Source organism: Tachysurus fulvidraco, chromosome 1 (assembly GCF_022655615.1).
Source record: "Tachysurus fulvidraco isolate hzauxx_2018 chromosome 1, HZAU_PFXX_2.0, whole genome shotgun sequence".
NCBI classification, from domain to species: domain Eukaryota; kingdom Metazoa; phylum Chordata; class Actinopteri; order Siluriformes; family Bagridae; genus Tachysurus; species Tachysurus fulvidraco.
The window spans coordinates 36973848-36997250 of NC_062518.1; the positions used below are offsets into that span (position 1 = coordinate 36973848).

General features: G+C 38.7%; 1 protein-coding gene across 1 annotated transcript in view; it reads left to right on the plus strand.

Moving 5' to 3' along the window:
• The window catches only part of fgf11a (fibroblast growth factor 11a), a 71479-nt gene extending 50465 nt beyond the window's left edge, over nt 1-21014 (plus strand). The window contains exons 4-5 of the mRNA XM_047801683.1: nt 13767-13965; nt 14641-21014. Of these exons, the coding sequence (XP_047657639.1) occupies nt 13767-13965; nt 14641-14774 (333 nt within the window). The 3' untranslated portion in view covers nt 14775-21014. The remainder of the gene's footprint in view (nt 1-13766; nt 13966-14640) is intronic.
• Nucleotides 21015-23403: the final 2389 nt, after the last annotated feature.

The following is a 23403-nucleotide window of genomic DNA, read 5'->3' on the forward strand; positions in this document are numbered from 1 at the left end:
AAACATATTCTCCACTATTCTGGGAACACTTTCCTCTAGTAATCTTTGGGGAAAAAAAAGTCCTTCTGCTTCTTCCCACTGATATTCTGAATATTTTTGCCATGTGCATGATTTGTTTTGTAAATCTCAAGTTATTTATTCCTTAATTACTGTCAGTCTGTTGACGTACAAGCCAGATGCATTAGCTATGGCACTCGGTTAAAAAAATCATTCTTGTTTTCAGCTCTTTGGAAGTTATCAGTCCTTAGTGTTAACTTTGTTCTTTTTTGGTGGTAGCCATAAATATTCAGTAAAAGTGTTTTGCAGGTTGACATAAATAAATAAATAAATAAATAAATAAATAAATAAATAAATAAATAAATAAATAAAAAGGGCTCTTACAATTTAGCTACCTGTGTTCACACAGTCTGCTGCCACAGTCAGGTGAGAGGAAGAATTGCAACATGTTGTGTTAACTAACATACATACTAATGAGGCATTTACACTGGTGGTTTAGTCTGAAACTGAGAAGTTGGTAATATGAAAGCTGTCATGTGACAAGCAGTAGGCGGAGGTGTGAGTTCAGTTGAACTGGATCTGTAACGCGATCGCTGTGACTGTACATACTCGGGTCTGCACTAGTAAAGGAAGTAATCTGCAAATTTGTTTTAGCTCAATGATGATGACATCATTAGTTTCCAAAACACACCTTTACCATGAGTGGAAGGTGAATCTGAGGAGAACGGTAGAGGTGAGATGTCTTACCGTGTATAGTAGCACTAATAAAAACATAGTAAGACGCGTTGTGTTCTCAATGCATGTTTGTGATGATGTAAGATGAAGGCTGCAGTGGAGCCAGGAGCAGTCCCACTCAGATTTGCATCAGATCAAATGTTCCCAGTTTGAAAAGCAACCATGGCCACCTTTGAACACCATGCTCTAGACCAATACATACACATAACTCAAAGCACACATTGCTAATTATATTAAATTACAACTGACTCTGTCTGCGAGAGGCATGGACACAAACACGCTAGAGGTCAGGAATCTTGGACTTCAGTGCAATTTTAGTTTCAATGAGATTTTAGTGGGGAAAAAAGGAAAATAGTTTTTGCTAAGAGAAGGTTTTTTTTGGTGTGAGACATGGCGGGTTTAGCTGCATGGGTGTTCGGAGGCAGTTCAGGGGTAAGGCAGAACCCAGGAGACTGGCGGCTCATGGCAGGCTTAGGGCGTGTCGTCCTTGGTGTCCAGTGGGTGCTCTGAAATAGAGGAGAGCAAGAAACATACGTTAGAGCTCGTATTACTCGTCTATTACCTCCGCTGGGGTGCTGCTCTCTCTTCTTCTTGGTAAAGGTGAAGAAGTTGCAGCACCGCTCTGATTGGCCAACGGTTCTATGTGCCTATCAGCTATATCCATAACACGGTGGATGCTGAAGTGACGCTGTAGGCTGTATTAGCATGAGGAGCAGGAAAATGTCGCTGTAAGGTGGCGGTGCAGGTCTCGGCATCACAGCACACACAGACAAACAGATGCCTGTGTGCTTTTTGTTTACTCAGGGCAGAGCAAGGAGGATCTCAGGAGAACACATCCATAATCCAAGTGAAAGAAGGGTGATTTCTGGAGAAAACCTCTGCAATATTAAGATATGGACTTGCCTCAATTCCACAAGTCTACCAAAATTCTAAAATAAAATTAAACATGGATGAAAAATAAATAAAATCGTTTAACAAGTACATAAAAAGTTTTAAAGAGACCAGAAAGAAACAGAGTTCTGTTAGGTGAGTGTACAGAAAATGTATAATAATGTAATCATCATGATATCAAAAATTTGTTTTTTATGAGCAAAAGATTTGTTTAAATGAGCCTGTGATTTCAAATCATTTTAATTGGCAATTATTGTATGATTTTCTAAAAGCCGAAGCTCAGATTATATAGAAATGTAATATCAAGTATAATAAAGATCATTACTGATATGAAAGTCACTTCAGTCCAAATCCACTGCAGATTTCTGATGATTATTATTATCATCTTAATATTTTTTATGTTTGTGACTGAGAACTGTATGTAAATTTGGGCAAAGTTTCTGGATTATCCACTGTAACACACACACACACACACACACACACACACACACACACACACACACACACACACACACACACACTCACTTGTTACAAGCATTACAAACAAAATAACACAGTTAATCAAAGTGTTACTGGTGCAGCATGACAAGATTGCATTGTTTCTGTGTATGAGATGAAACAAGACCAGAGAGTAAGACCGGGGAATGTCGGATAAGGACATCCACTACATAACGCCAAAACCAAGATCTCCAAAATGTCAAGCATGACAACCAATTACAAAGACAAAAGAATCTGAAAGCCAAATTGAAATAACAAAGCAAAGATCAGAAACTGGAACCCAGGAAGCAAACAGTAACAGCGCAAATTTATTATGCCGTCTGTACGATTGAGTTGACAACATGAGCAATTATACAGGAACGAAATAACACAGCTGATCATAATGTTTATGGAAAAGTGGAAACTTTTTCTATTTGGAAAATGACTTTCTCATGAGCGCTGAATTTTCCAGATTGGAATTCAATTAAAACATCTATCCATTTTTGAGCTGCTTAACCTACAAAGGTTTATGGGGAACCATGATCCTATCCCAGGGTGCTTGGGACACAAGGTTGGGGTTGGGGGGGGACGAGACGGGGCGTGGGGGACTGGTCTCATGTCACCAGCAGCTTTTATTATTATTTTTTATTAGAGCACGCAAGAGAGCATCTGACTGACATGTATAGCAACCAGTCACAGTTAGGTTTGTTTAGCATCAAGTTTAGTTGTATGAAAATGTAATGTTCCTATAAAAACAGACCAGATCATTAGATCATGAAACCATAGATCATTCAAGAAAGTCTTGCAAATGAATGAGTGAATTTTGTATCATTTGGAAAATTCTGTGTAAACGCAACAGCTTCCTTTTTCCATGAGAAGGCTTTGTTTCAGGGCGAAATGTTAAATAAGCCGACACAAATCTCAGAAATCCTGTAGGATCCAACCAATCTGATGATGACTTTGAAACTCCTGAAGTGTTTCTAATTTGGTGTGGCACAATCTATCAGATGCTCAGCCAACAATATGTGTGCTTGATGTCTGAGGCTGAGACTAGGGACACAATGATCGGGGTGCCATCATATCACAGGGCTCCATCACACACACTATTTACAATATAGAGATGCTTACAAATCATGTGTTTTGGCTGTGGTACTTAACTGGAGTGTGTGGAGGAATCTCCCGAGGCACAAGGAGAACATGAAAAGAGGCGGAGGTGGGAATCGAACCCCCAAATGTAGAGGTGTGAGACAAACAAGACAACTAATAATTCAATTCAATTCGGAACATGATACAAAACTGTTTAATATTATACAAAGATTAATATCATACCAAATCCAAGATTAATATTAGACTTATATTTAAATTAGTTTGTATTTATCCCCAATGAATTAGCCTGAGGTGACAGAGGAGACTCCAGTATACATTTTCTGTACACTCACCTAGAAGAAACCTTTAGAGGAACAAGACTCAAAAGCAAACCTCATCCTCATTCGGGTGACTGTAGAGGATGTGATTTATAAATATACAGTCTGACAATCGTGTATTGATGAGGAGGTTGTTGTCCTCAGAGACCACATGGAGTTGGCTTTCTTCTCTTAGAATGTTCAAGATCCTCATGAAGCGGAATCCAACTGGAGCTGGTACTGTACATCTCTAGATGCCTCAGGATCCTCATGAGATTAGCCTCATCTCAGTGAAGACCCGAAATCTTCATGACAATAAGCCTAAATAAACCTAACATTTACAATTAGATTTGAATAAATGAAATATAAGAGAGAATGTTGATTCATACAAAATGTATTGGCAAATGATTCATTCATTTATTTTCTACCGCTTATCCGAACTTCTCGGGTCACGGCGAGCCTGTGCCTATCTCAGGCGTCATCGGGCATCGAGGCAGGATACACCCTGGACGGAGTGCCAACCCATCACAAGGCACACACACTCATTTATTGGCAAATCATTATGCTTTTATTTATATCCCTCTATCCATCCTATCACACCTGTTCTGGAACAGCTACACAGGCTTCCCATTCATTTTTATATGAAGTATAAAATTCTTCTTCTAACATTTAAAGCTATCCCCAATCTTGCACCTTCATATCTTCTTGATCTTCTTCATACTCCAAAACCAACCAACTCGCACTCTTAGGTCTTTTTTTTCCACTCATTTCACAGTTACTTTGCACCTCAGCTCAGCTTTCTTCCATCTGAGCTCCGTAATATTGATTCTCTTTCATCATTTAAATCTCAGCTTAAAACTCATCTGTTTAGTTTAGCTTATTCTACATCATGATTTATAATGTTGGTCCAATTTGTATTTCTATGTAACTATTCTATAACTATTTATTTTTTTATTGTTCTTCTTCTTTTGTATGATGACCTGGAGTGTTTAGAAAGGCGCCTTTAAATAAAATGTATTATTATTATTATTATTATTATTATTATTATTATTATTATTATTATTATTATTATTATTATTATGTATAAAGATTATTAAAGTTTAGTTGGCAAATAAATAGCCCATTAATGCTAAAGCAATTGACAGATTTAAGCTTGCAACACCAAACAAAGTCTAGGAACAGGTTTAATATAAAATATCTACTTACAGGTATGTCTATAATACGTTTAAGAAATGAATGCTAAATCTTTTTACAAGTTTTGTAAAGCAATCTTTTATGCAGAGAAGATTACTGAGATTACTCTCATGTTTTTTATCTTACACAGCTGAACTTCCCTGAATGTTCTGTGGGGGAATTAGGAAGTGCTTAGTTGAAAAAAAAAAAAATTAAGAGTTTATCTGGAGTTCATGAACTCATTTTTAGTGCCAGAGAGGATAACTGTGTACGCTGCTACTCGAGATTTGGGTAATTTAGGAATGGTGCAGTTCTGACAGTTGGCTAACTGTTGTTTTTCTACAATTCTAGAGATTATGGTTCAGAGTTGGTGCTGACTCAGATGTTCACAATGTGTGTTTATTAAATGTTTACAGAACACCAGGAGAACAGACCCTGTACTAGTCTGAAATAGGATTTAGTGTATCAGTGATCAACTGCACCCTGGGTGACTTTTTTTATTGCAGAAATATGTATGATGAGTGTGTTGCTGTGTTAAAGCAGTGTAGAAAATCGCTTATTGTGTGTAACTTTTCTTTAGTTTTATGGTTTTCTCCAACTTCCCTAAAAACACACCTGTAATTGGACCGGCTTTGCTAAATTATCTTTAGAGGTGTGCGTATGTGTGTTTTCTTGTGTGTGTGTGTGTGTGTGTGTGTGTGTGTGTGTGTGTGTGTGTGTGTGTGTGTGTGTGTGTGTGTGTGTGTTTGTTTGCGTGTGTGTCACTGTGTGTGTGTTGCTGTGTGTGTGTGTGTGTGTGTGTGTGTGTGTGTGTGTGTGTGTGTGTGTGTGTGTGTGTGTGTGTGTGTGTGTGTGTGTGTGTGTGTGTGTGTGTTTGTTTGCGTGTGTGTCACTGTGTGTGTGTTGCTGTGTGTGTGTGTGTGTGTGTGTGTTGTGTGTGTGTGTGTGTGTGTGTGTGTGTGTGTGTGTGTGTGTGTGTGTGTGTGTGTGTGTGCGCATGTGTGTCGGGGTGCTGTGTGCGTGTGCGTGTGTGTGTGTGTGTGTGTGGTGCTCTATAGTAAGTTGGTGTCCTCCTCATTATGTCACCTCCTCATAGCCAGTATTCTAGACTAGTCTGCTGCTGCTACTCCACTGTGACTCTAAGCAGGACATGGTGGTTACTGAATGAACACAGACCACAGACAACACTTAAATCTTTGCAGAGTTCTCAGCGACAATGTGCTGGAAAACATGGCTTGTGGTTTACCATGAATACGAACCTCGCTCGGCTTCTGTGGTTACATCAGTCACTAGCAGGAAAATGTACGACTTGCATTTTTTAACCCAAATGGAAAAGACTTATTTATCGCATTTATAGCAGTTCTTTTTCAGTACATCAGCCAAGCAGCATCTCAGAATACAGTAATTGGGAGCATTATTATCTGTTCCCCTCTCTCTCTTTCTCTCTCTCTCTCTCTCTCTCTCTCTCTCTCTCTCTCTCTCTCTCTCTCTCTCTCTCTCTCTCTCTCTCTCTCTCTCTCTCTCTCTCTCTCTCTCTCTCTCTCTCTCTCTCTCTCTCTCTCTCTCTCTCTTTCTCTCTCTCTCTCTCTCTCTTGTCTGCTCTTTCTTCTTCTCTTTCATTTAGTTGCAGGGGTGCAGGTGCAAGATAGGGATCACCTCAGGTCATGTGACCAGCCAGTGTGAGGGATGAAGACTGGGGGTGGGTTGAAGGGGGCTGTTCCTAAGAATGCTGCATTGGCATTGCAAAGGTGCTGCAACTTGGGTACAGCATCAGTCACCTCCCAGCTCACACAAACACACACTCATACATGTCCACGCATACACAAGTAGCTAGCCATGAATCCATTGCTGCACATTTCATTAGGATGATTCAGTATTTACAGTGTGAGTGATTTATTGTTCTGGAGTTTAGTCCCAGTTAGCAGCTTAAGAGCTGTAATGTGTATTCAAACACCACTGTGTGTATCGGCTCTGTGCAGCTGTGACACAAGTCGAGCTGGAGACTTCTCAGCTCACAGGACATCAGTAATCACAATGACTCTGGTGGTTTTGTGTGTGTGTGTGTGTGTGTGTGTGTGTGTGTGTGTGTGTGTGTGTGTGTGTGTGTGTGTGTGTGTGTGTGTGTGTGTGTGTGTGTGTGTGTGTGTGTGTGTGTGTGTGTGTGTGTGTGTGTGTGTGTGTCTGTGTGTGTGTATTGCAGCTTTGGAAAAGTCTCTTTTATTACGTGACATTTGTGTGGCATGTAGAAGGGAGAGTTTTCAGGGTCACACACACACACACACACACACACACACACACACACACACACACACACACACACACACACACATACACACACAAACACAAACACAAACACACAAATAAAGTAATAAGTGTGTTGCTGCTGATATTAAATGTTTGCAAGTGACCTCAAAGACCAGTATATAAAGGAACACCCCACAACACACACACACGCATGCATACACACACACACACACACACACACACACACACACACACACACACACACACTGTTGTGACCTTCTATTTTCAAAATCATACATTCCTCTTTCTGTTTGCTAGGTCAGCACTCCAGCACTCTCATCTTTATCTACACACACGATGCTCTTGCTCCAAACTACTTTTTTTTTCTCCAGACCTTTACAGAATTGAGAGCAGAAAACTGTGAAGTCTTCAGTGGGAGGTAAACAGAAGCAAAATTTAAGGTACAGATCACAGGAAAGATAGAGAGGGAGAGATGCAGAGGGAAAGTGAGCAAGAAAAGGAGGGAGGGGAGAAGCTGCACGCTTGTTCTCTTTGGAAAATCCCCAAACTCCCTGTAGGTTCCGTTAGTCAAGGTGAAAGGCAGAGGACACACACACACACACACACACACACACACACACACACACCTCTCATGCTGTTTCTGGGTCAGAGATGCAGAAACATGCAGGTGTTCATCCAGGACTCCTTCATTCTCCATCCTGACCTATGGTCCATCATAAGGTTCTCAATCTTACACAAATCTGACACTTAAAGCCATGAACCAGCTGTGAGAGAAAAAAATATTGAATGTTGTACAGTGAATATTGCTGAACTATCTAGTGTATATGGTCAGTGGAAACGATTTACATTGAGAGATTTCAATCATCATTATTTTTTTAAATTTATTAAAAAAATGTCTTTATTATTTTCTGCCAGACAAAGACTTTTTAAACAGCTGCAGTAATGTTCTACAGCTTAATCACTATTATTGCCGAAGACCAAACAAATTATAGAGAAGAGCAAATAAATAAGGAAAGCTAAATCTCTGTCGAAATGATTAACTGCTCACTTATTGAAGGTTTTATTTAAGTTAAGGTGAGAACACTTCTAGGGCAAAGCTGCTAAGCCTAAAGCTGAAATACTCAGACACACACACACACACACATATATATATATATATATATATATATATATATATATATATATATATATATATATATATATATATATATATATATATATATATATATAACAAAAGGCATCATCAACAGGAGCATGACAATTATGTAAGAGAAAGCAGAAGTAAAATAGGGATGTGGATTAGGGGAAACAGAGCAGGTGTGAGACCTCAGTGAGATGTGACATGCATGGTCATGTGACAGACAGGGGCTGATGGGTCATGTGGTCAGGTGATGATTCGGGCATTACTGTGACATGAGCTAAAAATGTGTGACTGTTTTTATAAAATGTGTAACATGTTTGAAACATGTTACTGACAAGCTGACAGGGGATTGTGGTAGCCTAGTGGTTAAGGTGTTGGGCTACCAATCGGAAGGTTGTGAGTTTGATTCCAACTTCCACCAAGCTGCCACTGCTGGGCCCCTGAGCATTCAATTGCTCAGTTGTATAAATATATAAGTCTCAGTGGATAATGGCGTATTCTTTTTTTTTTGGTGAAAGGGCTTTTTTCAGTTGCTGCTTATGTAACATCACAGAGCACATGAAAGTAGTTAGAGGAAAGTAACTGTCCTCTTCTATACACATGAGCTCTAACATGTTTAACAAGTCCTTTCCTTTCATTTCCTTTCCTTTTCTTTCCTTATTTCCTTTCCTCTTTTTTCCACTCCTCTTCTCTCTTCCCCTGTCCTTGCCTTGTCTTTTCTTTGCGATCTCTTGTCTATTCCATCAGACCCTCTGTCCTGTCTATGGTGTAGTTTGACAGGAAGCTCATCCTCATGTCAGAGCCTTGCTGCCTTGCTTTAACTGCCACTTGAGTATTGATGCCTCTCTACCATCTGCACTTTATTGCATCATGTTAATACACTGGACCTACACCAGGAAGCAGAACCTAATTAGAGGAAACCTCGACTGTGAGGGGAAAGTGAAGCAGAAAGTGATTGACAGTGTAAAGGTGTGTGTGTGTGTGTGTGTGTGTGTGTGTGTGTGTGTGTGTGTGTGTGTGTGTGTGTGTGTGTGTGTGTGTGTGTGTGTGTGTGTGTGTCTCTGGTTTAGTTTTCTAATACTGGCTTATGGCTCATCAGCAGCCTGATGACTCTGTGAACAGTGTGTTAGAGAGAGCCACCTACTGCCCATTAATGCTAATGCAATTAAGTTTGCAGAAATTAACCAGCATTAGAGAGAAAAAGCTTCTAGGAAAAACTAGATAAATGCGCGAAAGCCTGGGGATGAATATAGACATGTGCACATGGCAGCTTCCCCTTATTTTTGTGTTATTTAAACTTCAAGCTGAACTTATCTCCAGTGTGATCTTCTAAAAAAAATACAATCTTTTTCAAATCTTGTGAACAACTTGATGTGATAAACCGCACTAGACATAATACTCACTACAGCTACAATAAAGTATTTAATCATTCATTCAGAAAGGTGTTCATTTTGCTAGGCTTTATTTCATATGGAGCAATATTACACAGTGAATAGTAAAACCTAAACCCTTAGCACAGAAGCAGGTCTAAACCTGGTATTATCACACTGCACTGATCACAACCTCAACCTGAGAAACTCATCACATCCCAGTTAAGCCTGTTAGTTTAGAGTCTTATTATTTTCTAACATATTATATTGTAAAGCGCTACTAATGGCGCACAGCCTCCCCTGTGGATGTAGATGTAGAAAGTGAGACGGTGATGGAGAGAAATGATAACATCGGGACAGCAGGAGCAGAAAAAGGATGAGGAATATACAGAATCGAAGCTGTGGGATTTGGTCCAAAACGAACAAATACGTGAAGTAAATAGAGAGATGTAGATTCTGCTGCCAGGCTGCAATATATTGAAGCATTTTGTCTTTTTCTCCTACTGAGCTCGGCGCGTTTGTCTGGCACCCCTCTGAGAACTGCTGAAGATCTCTCTCTCTCTCTCTCTCTCTCTCTCTCTCTCTCTCTCTCTCTCTCTCTCTCTCTCTCTCTCTCTCGTTTCTATAATCTTTCTGTCCCTGTCTCATCTCATCATACTTGCATACACATTGTGGAGAGGGTCTTTATTACTGATGGTCTCTGAGGGAAGCTTGTGCTTTAACAGGCCACGCCGGACCCTTTAGTGTTTAATGAGAAGGGAAGAGGAAGATCAGGAACTCTGCCATTTATTCAGCGGCTCCTAATTACTGCCTAATAGAGAGACTCATCCTGTGTGGAGTTAAAGTGCTGTACATATCACACACACACACACACACACACACACACACACACACACACACACACACACACACACACACACACACACACACACTTGCATCTCTCTCTCTTTTTCTCTCTCTCTCTCTCTCTCTCTCTCTCTCTTTCTCTGTAATTATTCTTTCACTTAATAAGGAGTTTTTTCTTTCTCCTCTTTACTAATGCATGATTAAGATATTGTCAGTACATATGATGTAACAATTTCAGTGTTTTAGAGTTTTGAAAATCTATCTATCTATCTATCTATCTATCTATCTATCTATCTATCTATCTATCTATCTATCTATCTATCTATCTATCTATCTATCTATCTGTCTATCTATCACAATGCTCTGTCTTCACAATTTCTCATCCTGCACCACACTCTATCACAAGAACCAACAAGCGAGAGAGGGATCGAGAGAGGGAGGGAGGGAGGGAGGGAGGAGGGAGGGAGGGGATTGGAGGGTGGGAGGGAGTTTGTTAGTCTAGATCACTCTCTCTCTCTCTCTCTTTCTCTCTCTCTCTCTCTCTCTCTCTCTCTCTCTCTCTCTCTCTCTCTCTCTCTCTCTCTCTCTCTCTCTCTCACACATTTTTCTGCCTGTCCTCTGTAAGACTTCGGTTTAATACCTTAATTACTTAATGAAAGCAGGGAGAAGCCTTGGCTCAAAGCCCTTATTGTTTGTGCCCAGGTGTTTTACACCGAGGACAAGATTTAACAGATGGACAAATAAGTGTCTGAAATGTTCACTTTGCATAAAGTGGATTTATATGGATTTATAAAGTGGATAGAATCTGTAAATCTGTGGAGTACACAGATCCATTATAATGTTAGCAAATTATGTAATGTTTGCACTTCTAGTTAATTAAGCACAGCTACAGATCAGTTCTCACCAATATTACAAAGAAAAGAAATGATGATTGTGTAACTAAATAAGTCAAACATGCTCATATCATTTGACTAACATATTAACCCCCTCCTGCTGACAGTGCACATGTTTCAACCAATTGAGACAGAAAGAGAAAAAAAGAGGAATAGAAGAGAAGAGAACCCCTTATTCAGCTTCTCAGCTCACCAGCCACACCAAGGATCCTAATCAATCCTGGAAATTGGTTTGTTCCCTGACAAGGTTACAAAATGACAGCAAGGGGTGGAGATGGAGGGAACACATGCACGAAAAAAGTAAAGGATAGGTGGAGAGAAGAAGGGGGGGCAAGCATGGTAAGAGGTAGGAAGAGGGATGAGGAGAATGAGACGTTAGTCTTTGCTTACTGACAGGCTCCGATCTTCTGCAGGGATTTACAGATTGAAGGTGTTCAGTGCTTTGTAGCCATTGAGGGAAGATTAGACTTGTGTAGTGCTGCTAGTCTAAAATCAGCTGAATGACTGTGCTGGAGTGCAATGCCTCATGAAGAAAGACTAGTGGATAACAAAGGGTGTGTGTGTGTGTGTGTGTGTGTGTGTGTGTGTGTGTGTGTGTGTGTGTGTGTGTGTGTGTGTGTGTGTGTGAGAGAGAGAGAGAGAGAGAGAGAGAGAGATCCTGTATTCTTGTACACTTGAATAAACTACACTGTAAGACATTTCAGTGGTTAAACTTAAAAATGTCAGTCAGCTCAAATCCAACAAACTTTGTTTTATTTTGTTTATTTTTGTTTTGTTTTTTTACCAATAAATTTAAATATCCAAAAATTGTCATGAAAATTGTTGATAAAGATAAAGGCTGTCATGTTTTTTTTCTTCTGTGTGTGCGTGTGTGTGTCATGCCTTTATGCATCTTTATTTATATAAAGAAATAATGCAATAATGCTGAGATGCAGGAAAATTTTCAAGCATTTGTCTGATTCGTGTGTGTGTGTGTGTGTGTGTGTGTGTGTGTGTGTGAGAGAGAGAGAGAGAGAGAGAGAGAGAGAGAGAGAGAGAGAGAGAGAGAGAGATCCTGTATTCTTGTACACTCGAATAAACTACACTGTAAGACTTAAAAATGTCAGTCAACTCAAATCCAACTTAAACTTTGTTTTATTTTGTTTTTTTTTGTTTTGTTTTTTAACCTTGAGTTCAATATCCAAAAATTGTCATGTCAATTGTTGATAAAGATAAAGGCTGTCATGTTTGTTTGTTTTTTCATTTGTGTGTGTGTGTGTGTGTGTGTGTGTGTGAATGCATGCATGCATGCGTGTGTGTGTGTGTGTGTGTGTGTGTGTGTGTGTGTGTGTGTGTGTGTGTGTGTGTGTGTGTGTGTGTGTGTGTGTGTGTGTGTGTGTGTGTGTTTGAGCCATAGCTCTTGTTGTAAAACGTGAGGCACCAGAACACAGAGAGGGAGGAAATCCAGCAAGAGGGAAAATGTCCCAGAACTTATGAAGACAAGTCTAAACACTCTAAACATTTGATGTAATACAGTAGTGAATTAAATGCTGCCATAGATCTAGTGCTGCATTCATCTTACCTCAGAAGTCTGAAATCATGAATGTCTCCATGAAAGCATATCAGCCAGCCAGCTGGCGTGTGATCCTGAGTTCAGGATGTGTTTATTTTGCCAAATCAGCACAATGTATGGTTTTATAGATTTAACCAACTAATGTGTCTGTGTTTATTGATCTAAAGTAAATACTGCAGTCACCTCATGTAAAGTGGGGAAGTGATTATTTTATCTACTGTTGTCGGTGTGACCGTCTGTGTTGATTTGATGTTAGGCTTCTTGATTTTCCGTGATTTTGACAAGCTGTAGTCAAAGAGTGTATAATAGAACAATCGGAGAACAACCAGGGAACAATTAGGGATTGCAACTCTTATTTACATTTCTTCAATGCTCAGAACACTGAGAGCTTTTATCTCAGAACACTGAGTCTTATAATAATACGTTACTGTACGTCCTTTAGTCAACAACACAACGATGACACCACAAAAACGTCCTCGGCTTGTCTAATCGCGCCAATTTCTCCACAGATTACTCCATGTAACTTACAGTCACCTTGTGATGTCACAGTTTGCTCTGCTCAGCAACAGAAACAATACATCCCTCGCTTTTTCCGCATCTTGTTCCAGCCCGTCGTCTTTGTTCACTTCTTTCTTTGACTACACCTGTGTACTTGTATGCATACAGTGACACAGCAACTTGTGCTTCAGCCTTCTCAAACCATTTATACTATATTTATATAATTATATACGGTATGTGTGTGTATCAGTTAGATATGAAATGGTTATTACTAACTTTGGTGTCTGTGTGTGTACGACATGGCATACACAGTCTTTTTCCAGCTTGCTAGAAAGAAGCTTGACCTTCAACTTCAGAAGCTTTAGCAGATACTAGTGTTTGGTAAAATTGGTAATCGGTTGGTTTGTGTGTGTGTGTGTGTGTGTGTGTGTGTGTGTGTGTGTGTGTGTGTGTGTGTGTGTGTGTGTGTGTGTGTGTGTGTGTGTGTGTGTGTGTGTGTGTGTGTGGGTATTTTTTGTCTTACAGGAACACTTCACGCCAGAGTGTAAATTCAAAGAGTGTGTGTTTGAAAATTACTACGTGACCTACTCGTCCATCCTGTACCGGCAGACACAGTCAGGCCGAGCCTGGTACATCGGCATCAACCGCGATGGCCAGGTCATGAAGGGCAACCGCGTCAAAAAGACAAAAGGAGCTGCCCACTTCCTGCCGAAACTCATTGAAGGTGCGTTAGAACATCTGCTAGACTTCTCTAGGCTTTACTAAGAATGATTTTTATTAAGGTTTGAATTTTTTGTAAGTTTTCTTGGCCTCAGATACTCTGATATCTTGCGGTTTTACTTTAGAACTGTCTGGTAACTGTTATTATTTTACAATAAACTCTAAGCTTGCAAATGATGATCATTACACAAAAGTGCTTTGTGTCCATGCATATTTATTTATTTGTTTGTTTGTTTGTTTTTTTTTGTTTAACTAAAATAGTATTTCAATTGGAATTGAAGCATTTATTTATTTGTTTGTTTGTTTGTTTGTTATTTAAAATAGTAGTGCAAATCAAGCATTTATTTATTTATTTGTTATGTGAAATAGTTTTAGTTTGTTTGTTGTTTGTTTGTTTTAACTAAAATAGTTGAAATTGAAGAATTTATTAATTTAATTTAGAAATGTATTTAATAGGAATTGCGTAAACACACACACACACGTACGCACGCACGCACGCACGCACGCACACACACACACACACACACACACACACACACACACACACACACACATTTTAGTCCTTATTTATTGGACAATACATCTGTCTTTTATTATGTAAAAAAAACAATATGTGACAATTTACAGATTATTACAGATTAATTATACAAATTCTAACTATTTCTCTGTGTGTCTGTAGTGGCCATGTACAGGGAGCCTTCACTGCATGACATCGAGCAGAGCCCACCACGGAAAACAGCCAAAACTTCAGACTCTCCTGTTAACAATGATGACAAGAATGACCCATTGCCTCCTAAAACTAGCGCCTCCTAGCGACCGGAGGAGATAAAACTAGAGCCTATGCCACTTTACCAAGCTAAATGGCATTGGCATGGAAAAAAAAAAAGTCAATGCAGTCCTATTACTGATGCCATTACCCATGATGCAGGAGCTCAATGAACCCTGCCTGATGGACTCCTCTTCTCCTGTTACCGCCTTCCTATTTGAACCTGGGAATTTTTTTGAGCAATAAGAACCCTGAGTTATTCGGGATGTATGTTTTAAGAGAGAAATGAGCTGTGACACCATTCAACCCCTAATTTAACCCCTTATTCTTTTCTTTTTTTCTTTTTTTTTTTGCCTTTTGTCTGACCAGCATCGATTTCAAGCACCATCTTATGACACTGGAAGACTTTGAAATTTGGCCGTATTGTTTTGGAAGCATCTGTTGGTGTTGTTGTGCTGTACAGTCGATCCTGTGCAGTCATCCTCCTGTATCTCTAAGCTGAGTGTAATCTCCTCCTTGCCTCCTCTGCTGTTTGATTAGTTTGTGACATAGAGTCAATTTTCCACTCCACAGCACAGGAAAAACCCAGCATGTACTCCAGGGTACCATTAAGACACTCGCATGCTTGTGTGAGGCTCACACACACACAAACAACAAAAGAAGGAAATTTGATAGAAAAAAGAGCACACATATGAGTAATACATTCTCTCCTTCCTGTATCATAATGCTATAAAGATATACACCCCAAGGAGTTAAAAAGCTTTCTCTGCCCGTATATAATAGCTTCAAAACTGATGAAAGTGTGCGGATGTGTAAGTGTTGACTCGTAACTGTGGAAACAGAGGTACATTATCCCTTTTTTTATTATTTCTTTTTTTTTTTTTTTGCTTTGATTGGTTTTTCTCCAGATGCCCAGGGAGTAATATTCCTGCTGCTCTCTTTTTTTTCCTGATCCATTTCATCTGGTCTTTTCTTGTCTATTTCAAAAGCTGTTTAAAGCTGTTTCATTTACTAAACAATCAATTCAGCGCTTTCTTCAAATCCATAGCCTTATAATCAACATTTTGACCACATTTGACCAAAGACAATTATTGGAAAACCAAGCAAAACAGAACAAGATGCATTAACCGTCTTTCGTCTTCTAATACAGTATCATGCAAAATCACAAATCGCGTTCATTTCATTCAGATTTTTCTTTGGTGTTGGATATTAGTGGCTTTTCTCTTTTTCTCTAATAATACTTTTGTATATGTCGCCTAGCCGGGCTTTTTAATCCGTAAACGTGATCCACTCCCCATGCTCATGAACGTCTTTCCTAATTAAGAGTGAAGTTCTTTTCGATCTTGGAGACGTATCCGGGTGCAGCATGAAGACACACAGTGTATAGCAGTTTTGCTTTTTAGATCAATGCAATAATCTTCTCTGTCTGCAGTAGAGGGAGGAACGGTGGAAAGCTGATAGAAAGATAACAGATAGCTGCATCGGTGTTAGGAATCAGGGGTGTTTATTTATTGCACTGGAAAACTCTTAAACGTCGAAATCAAATAACATTTAAAGAACGGATTCGAACATTTGTAACCGTGAATTTCTTTACAGTACAACGTTACAGTACAAAACTAAATCTGAAGGGCTAGTTTCATCCATAAAGTACACCGTCATCTATATCTAGTCATCATTTATATTTCTGTAAAGCTGCTTCGAGACGATCGTTAAAAGCGCTATATACAAATATAATCAAATCGAACTGAACTGACGTGTCCAGTAGCTACAGTTTCTCACATATTCACTTCGTTAACAAGCAAAACAGAAAAAAAATAAATACATTTTCCTACTAATGAATAAAAGATTGATATAAATAAAAGAAACAGTAATTTGTGAATGTTTTGAAAGCCGAAGGTAAAAAGGAAGATGCCTTAGAGGTTAAGCCTGATTAAGACCTAGTGGCCTGGTCTAATTAATGACTTCAATTAAACCGCTAAATTGTTCTTTTAGTCTCTCATACTCCCTCTTGCCACATTGTCTCATATGCCCAAGGCAGAGCTCATTATTTGCATACACTTTTACAAATCACACTGTTTTAAGACCAGGGATGATTTCCAGGCTACGGCCAATTACAGAGGAGATTTACAGATGTTTTTAGGCTGTGTATGTAGCTGAGATTCATTTATGCTAATTATGCTACAAACACCAACGCTGCGGCAGAATTTCAAAACGGTCGGGACGACTTTATAGTAAACAAGGAGCTCCTGTTTTACAGAGGCTTTGGAGGAAGTTTCAGAGAAGCTAGTTCAATCGAAAGCCGGTTTGAAAGCCGCTTTTGTTCAGGAGATCACTTTAAGTACATGTCTGCATGCTTTGTATATGCTACAGTACGTATCTCAGCTTTCTTTAGAATGATACGTCTGAAGTTTTGCTTATAAGGAGGTAGCTGGGGTTGGCATGATGGATATGAGGTGTGAGGTTCTTCACTTTGTTGTTATGCCTGGTTACTGTTAAACACTTTATTAATCAGGTCTAAATAGTTTTGTGGAACACTGACATCAGAGTTTGTGGTGAATTGAAACGTGTTATAGTCTGAGTTGGAAGTGGGTGCAGTTGTGAGCATTATCCTGTCAATAAAACTTTATTAACATTTATTACAGGTACGTTCATCATCAGAAGGTCGGAACTAGAAATGACTGGAAAAACTGGAACAAAGTCAAAAATGGAAACAAATCTTGCAATAGAAATATCAGTAAATAGGTGAGTGAGAATTGTCATATGTGGCCTGGAGTCTGTTGTAAGATGGATTGTATTAGTGTAATATTATTCACACCAACCTTGCTATTCAATTTAAAACTAAAGTTGGCATACCCAAGTTAATTTCAAGCTCAAATTACAGTACACAGATCCACATGCTAGATGGAAACTAAATAATCAGAGAGATCATTATTTGTACTGTAGATGGAGACAAAGTTCATTAATAAGATTTGTGGGTTTATTGGTATAATTTGCATTTGCATACTTTAAAAAGTTAGGAAACAAAACAAACACAACGAAGGAAATGGGGAAAGAAGTCAAGATTCCCAGCTGCAGTCAAATCCCAGGACTGCCAGTGAACCTGAAGTGAAGTGAACCTTAAGCAAAACTCTTAACCTTCAGACCCTGAGCACTATGCTTGAGTTGAATTCTGGGTCAAAATTTGGGGAAAGTATCAATAAAAAAAATGCAACAATTAAGTATACATTATTGACATTAGTGCAATATCTCATGGCTTTAATTCGTGCCATTTTGTTCATTTTAAAGTTAACAGTCGAATATAAGTTATTGTTTGTATGCAGTAAATTTAAAACCAGCTCCAGTTGCACAAAATTGCTGTATCATCCCTGCACTGTGGTGTTTAACTTAACACGATATTGACTCAAAAACATTTCTGACACAGAATAACTCGTAATTTGTTTCAGCCGATCCTCGACTTCAGCATCATCAACAACAGTGTGCTGATTTGAATCTAAAGCCTGTAGATTGATCTAAAATTGCCCAGAACGTGACACCTGACACTCCAATGTTAATCTCTTCCTCCAAACTCTCCTGGGGACAAAAATAAAAAACGATCCGTTCGGCTTCCAGATCATTTTAAAGATGATTATGATAAAGCGATGCTGTGCCATCTGCAATAACTTGCTGAATAAAAGGAGTGATGTACTTCTTGCTATTTGCACTGCTTCAGCTTCAGGTACAGGAACACTGATCACATACAGAGCTGTGTATAGGAAATCTATATAAAATGCAGAATGAGATCGTTTAGGCAATACAGGCAGCGGTGTAGTCTTACGCAGCATCTACTTATTGGTATATACAGTATTTTTATTTATTTATTTATTTATTTATTTTTGCATTTTTCAGTGTTTGATTCTATGTTGAAAAGTGTGTTTTTGTGGCGATTTTTTTTCATTTAGCTTAAGTTAGTTTTAATTCCTGAATATATTTTTGCAGTGATACTTATCAAAAATCCTCATTTATTGATAAAGTTGTGATGTGTGTTGACTTCTTTTCGATATCTGAACTCTCCTCTGCTTTAGCAGAATTCTGCATATTTCTGAATCAAACATATTGAATCATAACTCTTTGACATCAAATAATTAGTGTGTGTGTGTGTGTGTGTGTGTGTGTGTGTGTGTGTGTGTGTGTGTGTGTGTGTGTGTGTGTGTGTGTGTGTGTGTGTGTGTGTTCTGTCTTCCCTCTAATGTCTTTCTTCCGTTTCTGCATCATTAAGAAATATGTGTCTTAAAAGGGTGTCTATAATGCAGTTACTGCCTGCTATGTATAGTGTGTGTTTGTGTCTGTGTGTCTGAGTGTATATGAGAAAGGAAACATAAAGAGAGAGATAAATGAGGCATGTAGAAGTACAAAAGACAAACATAGGTGCTGTATCTTGGATAGACAGATTAAATGAAGTGTATTGTGAAGCAGCGTGCCCAGTCTGAGTGATGCTTGCTGGAGAAGTGCTTATTGTAATTGTGTGTGTGTGTGTGTGTGTGTGTGTGTGTGTGTGTGTGTGTGTGTGTGTGTGTGTGTGCGTGCGTGCGTGCATGCGTGCGTGCGTGTGTGTGTGCGTGTGGGGGTTTTGAGGTGTAGCCCAATCCCTGCATCTGCAATGCAGCAGAAAAGACAAAAAAAAAAAAAGAAAGAAAGAAAGGAAACCCAGCCCTCCTCACAAGGTCCAACTAAACGGTGATTCCCTCTGAGCTGTGGCTCTCCTCTCAGGCGCTCCAGTAATTTTTACACTGTCCTGTTTTCCCCTTGTGGAAACTTTTCTCACCCCCCCTTATGTTGAGCTGCAGTTTTGCGGAAATAGAGGAATACAAACCCAAGTGTCTTTATTGTTTGTAGATCTAAGGTCATTTATTTTTTTCCTGAATATCTGTCACAGTACAGAATATATCGTGTCTACAGTCTTGCTTTAATGGAAATTTAAAGTCACTTTAATCATTATACAGTCTGGAGTTTAGGATTTTTCCCTTTTGGATGAATTCATTCGAGTTAGTTTTGAAGATGAGTGTTCTGTCATAAAATATATGAGCCAATCAGGTTCCAATATGCAACTTCAGGCCATGTAACACTGTTGAACCAGGAACAGGAGGACACCCAAGAGAACATCCCAAATCGGGGTTTTTTTTTTTTTTTTTACGTCGGTGAAAGTCTACGTGCTTTTGTGCCTTTTGTGTTGTTCGATGAATTCTTTTGTAATCACCACATTAAATAATTCATGATTTAATATCAGAAGAACGTACTGCATTTCATATGAGATTTGTTTATTTGTTCTAAAGCCATTAGAGTGTAATGGCCTTGTTTGGATCTCCATGTGCCATGACACCGATAAGCACTATTTTTCCTTTATTTGCTTATTTGATGGAGGTCTGATTAGGACTGGATTATAACTGACATGTTTATGTAAGTATACACTTCTGCATCATGACTAATATTGCAGTCTGTGATTCATTCCTGTCTGGGAAAGTGTAAAATTGGATTGTAGTCTAAAACCTACCATACAGTCGAGAAGGAATTAACCAGGACTTGAATTAAACAGCAGCCCAAACGTTTCAAAAGGAGATCGAGCTCATGACCTTTAGGTTCCTGGAACTCCTGCAGCAATATGGACTGCTTGTTTTGGATATTACTCTCTTTATTAAAACACACACACACACACACACACACACACACACACACACACACACACACACACACACACACTCACACCTTATAGCCATGTGTGTGACCTACTCCAATTGGATAGATTACTGTAAAGAAGTCTTCCGAAAAGGATTTTAAAAATGAACCATATTGTATTTATTTATTTATTTTTGTTTGTTTCTTGTCTTCCAAACCGAGACAGTTCAACAGTCTTCCAATGACACTATTTTTTATAAAAGAAAGGGACAATCCAAGTGGAATCGTGTGGAGGATTGGTTTCACCAAAACAAGAAAAAAAAAAAAAAAAGCCAAACAACATGGCACCAAAAACATAACCATGGACTGTTACAAGAGTTTTCAAGGACACATGCTGGAAGACTTTGTTGCCGAAGCAAAATGAAATGAAAGAAGAATCATGGAAGTAACCATACTCTAAAAGCATGCATGAACCGACATTTACTGGACACATTTAAAAATAAAAAAAGAGAGAGAGAGACCCCTATTTAATAAGTCAGCGTGACCCCGTTCATTATACCTTCCTCATCCATCCTCAACCCTGCATTTGCAATAGAATCTGTATCTATTTATATAATAACTAAGTCTGAGGGAGACATATTATTGGATATTATTGAATAAAAGTAATATATTTGTATGATTGTAAAAATGGTTTCCAGGTGGTTTATTTGTTCTTTTCTGTGTTGTTGAGGTCACACTGATATTATTCATGATGTCTTTATATTCCATTCAAGTGTGTAGTGTGAAAAGAAATGGCTCTGGCTCAACTGGTTATAGTTTTTTATCTGTGTTTGAGTCTTCAAAAGATGAAATTCAGTCTTTAATTAGAATAAATGAATAGTAAAGCAGGACGTGTGCATACAGTATGTACATGTTATGTACCGAGTCCTCCGCCGCTGATATATGATAAAGAGCGAAGACAAACTGTAACAAAATCAAATCAAAAAACATACAGATGAAGAATATTTGTAATCTAATACATGTATATAGATCATTTAGATTTATAAACAGCTTTGTCTGCCTATAAGAAGAAATCAACAGCACATTTCAGTGAGTACTCTGGAAAGGTTTTGTTTATTAAGTCTACTGTTATGCTGATTTAAATGCCTTCAGCAACAGTAACAGATCCCTAGATATGATGCCAGCGATTCATCCACAGGACTCTCCTGTCCTCTCACTCATGTTTCATTCTAACCGTGACCTCAATATCTAACTGTGACTTCAACAGGAATGTATTAGCATAATTTTGTCTATTTAGTATTGTATGGCCAGAATTACTGGCCAGTGGACTTCACTGGACTAAGAGTCCCAAACCGGATCAGGCATGACAATGCCCATGTGTACAAAGCGAGCTCAATGAAGACATGGTGTGTTAAGAATGTTTTGCACAGGGCACTGACATCAACACCATTAAACACCTTTGGGATGAACTGTAGAGCACACTATATCCAGTTCTCCTCACCCAGCATCATTACCTGACTTCACTAATGTTCTTGAGGCTGAATCATTCAAATCTAGTGCAAGCCTTCCCAGAGAGTAGAGATTCTTATTACAAGATCTTTGTGTATCCACAAACGTTTGGCCAAACAGAGTATACAGTACTGTGCAAAGGTTTTAGGCAGATGTGAAAAAATGCTGTAAACAAAGAACGCTTTCAAAAATGGAAGTGTTAAACATTTCTTTTCATAAATGAACAAAATGCAGTGAATGAACAAAAGAGAAATGTAAATCAAATCAATATTGGGTGTTGACCAGCCTTTGCCTTCAAAACAGCAGCAATTCTTCTAGGTACACTTGCACACAGTTTTTGAAGGAACTCGGCTGGTAGGTTGTTCCAAACATCTTGGGGAGCTAACCACAGATCTTCTGTGGATGTCGGCTTTCTCACATCCTTCTGTCTCTTCATGTAATCCCAGACACACTCGATGATGTTCAGATCAGGGCTCTGTGGGGGCCGTGCCATCACTTCATGCTGATTTGAAGAAGAAAAAAAAACAACACCAAATATTGATTTGATTTAGATTTTTCTTTTAGTTTGCTCACTTTTCATTTTGTAAATTGACAGAAATAAACACTCATTATTTATATTTCTGAAAGCATTCTTTGTTTACAGCATTTTTTCACAAGTGCCTAAAACATTTGCACAGTACTGTACATTTTGCATGTGATCACATATTATGAACACATTATTATGAACACATTATTATGAACAGCAGCTACATTAATCCCTCTCCACTGCTTCTCTTTTTCTAACCATCCCGAGGCATCCAGAAATTATACCAGCACCGATTGTCTTCCATGCATTGAAGATTTTGGACCTCTGCTGAGATGAGGCATCTAGAGATCTTCCAGCTCCAGTTAGACTCTGTGATACTAAAGAGGAGATCTAAACTCCATGTGGTCTTTGAGGACAACAATCTCCTCATCAATACGACAGTGGTCAGACCGTATATTTATAATCACACCCTCCAGTGTCACCCATATGAGGATGAGTTCCTTTGAGTCTGGTTCCTCTCAAGGTTTCTTCCTTCCATTCAAGGGAGTTCTTCCTTGCCACTGCTGCCTAAGTTACCTCAGACTTGTTTAATGGGGATGAATACAAACACATTTAAATATATCTAATATTAATCTTGAATTTTGTTGAATTTTGAATTAATAATCTTTATATTATTCTTTATAATAACCTTTTGTTCTATGTTTATGTTCTGTAAAGCTGCTTTGAGACAATGTCAATTGTAAAAAGCGCTATACAAATAAACTTGAATTGAACTGAATTGAATCACATATTACTCATATACAGTAATCACATGTGAAATGCTTTTGTAAACACACCCTTTGTTGAAGGGCTGTTTAAGGGTTCCAAATTGAGACAAACTGAAGTCCTAGTTTAAACCTTTTCCTTTTATAATATGGTAAATGTTTAAAAAGTGTACACAAGTGAAGTGTACATACTACTAAAAGTTTGTTCGTTTGTGTGTGTGTGTGTGT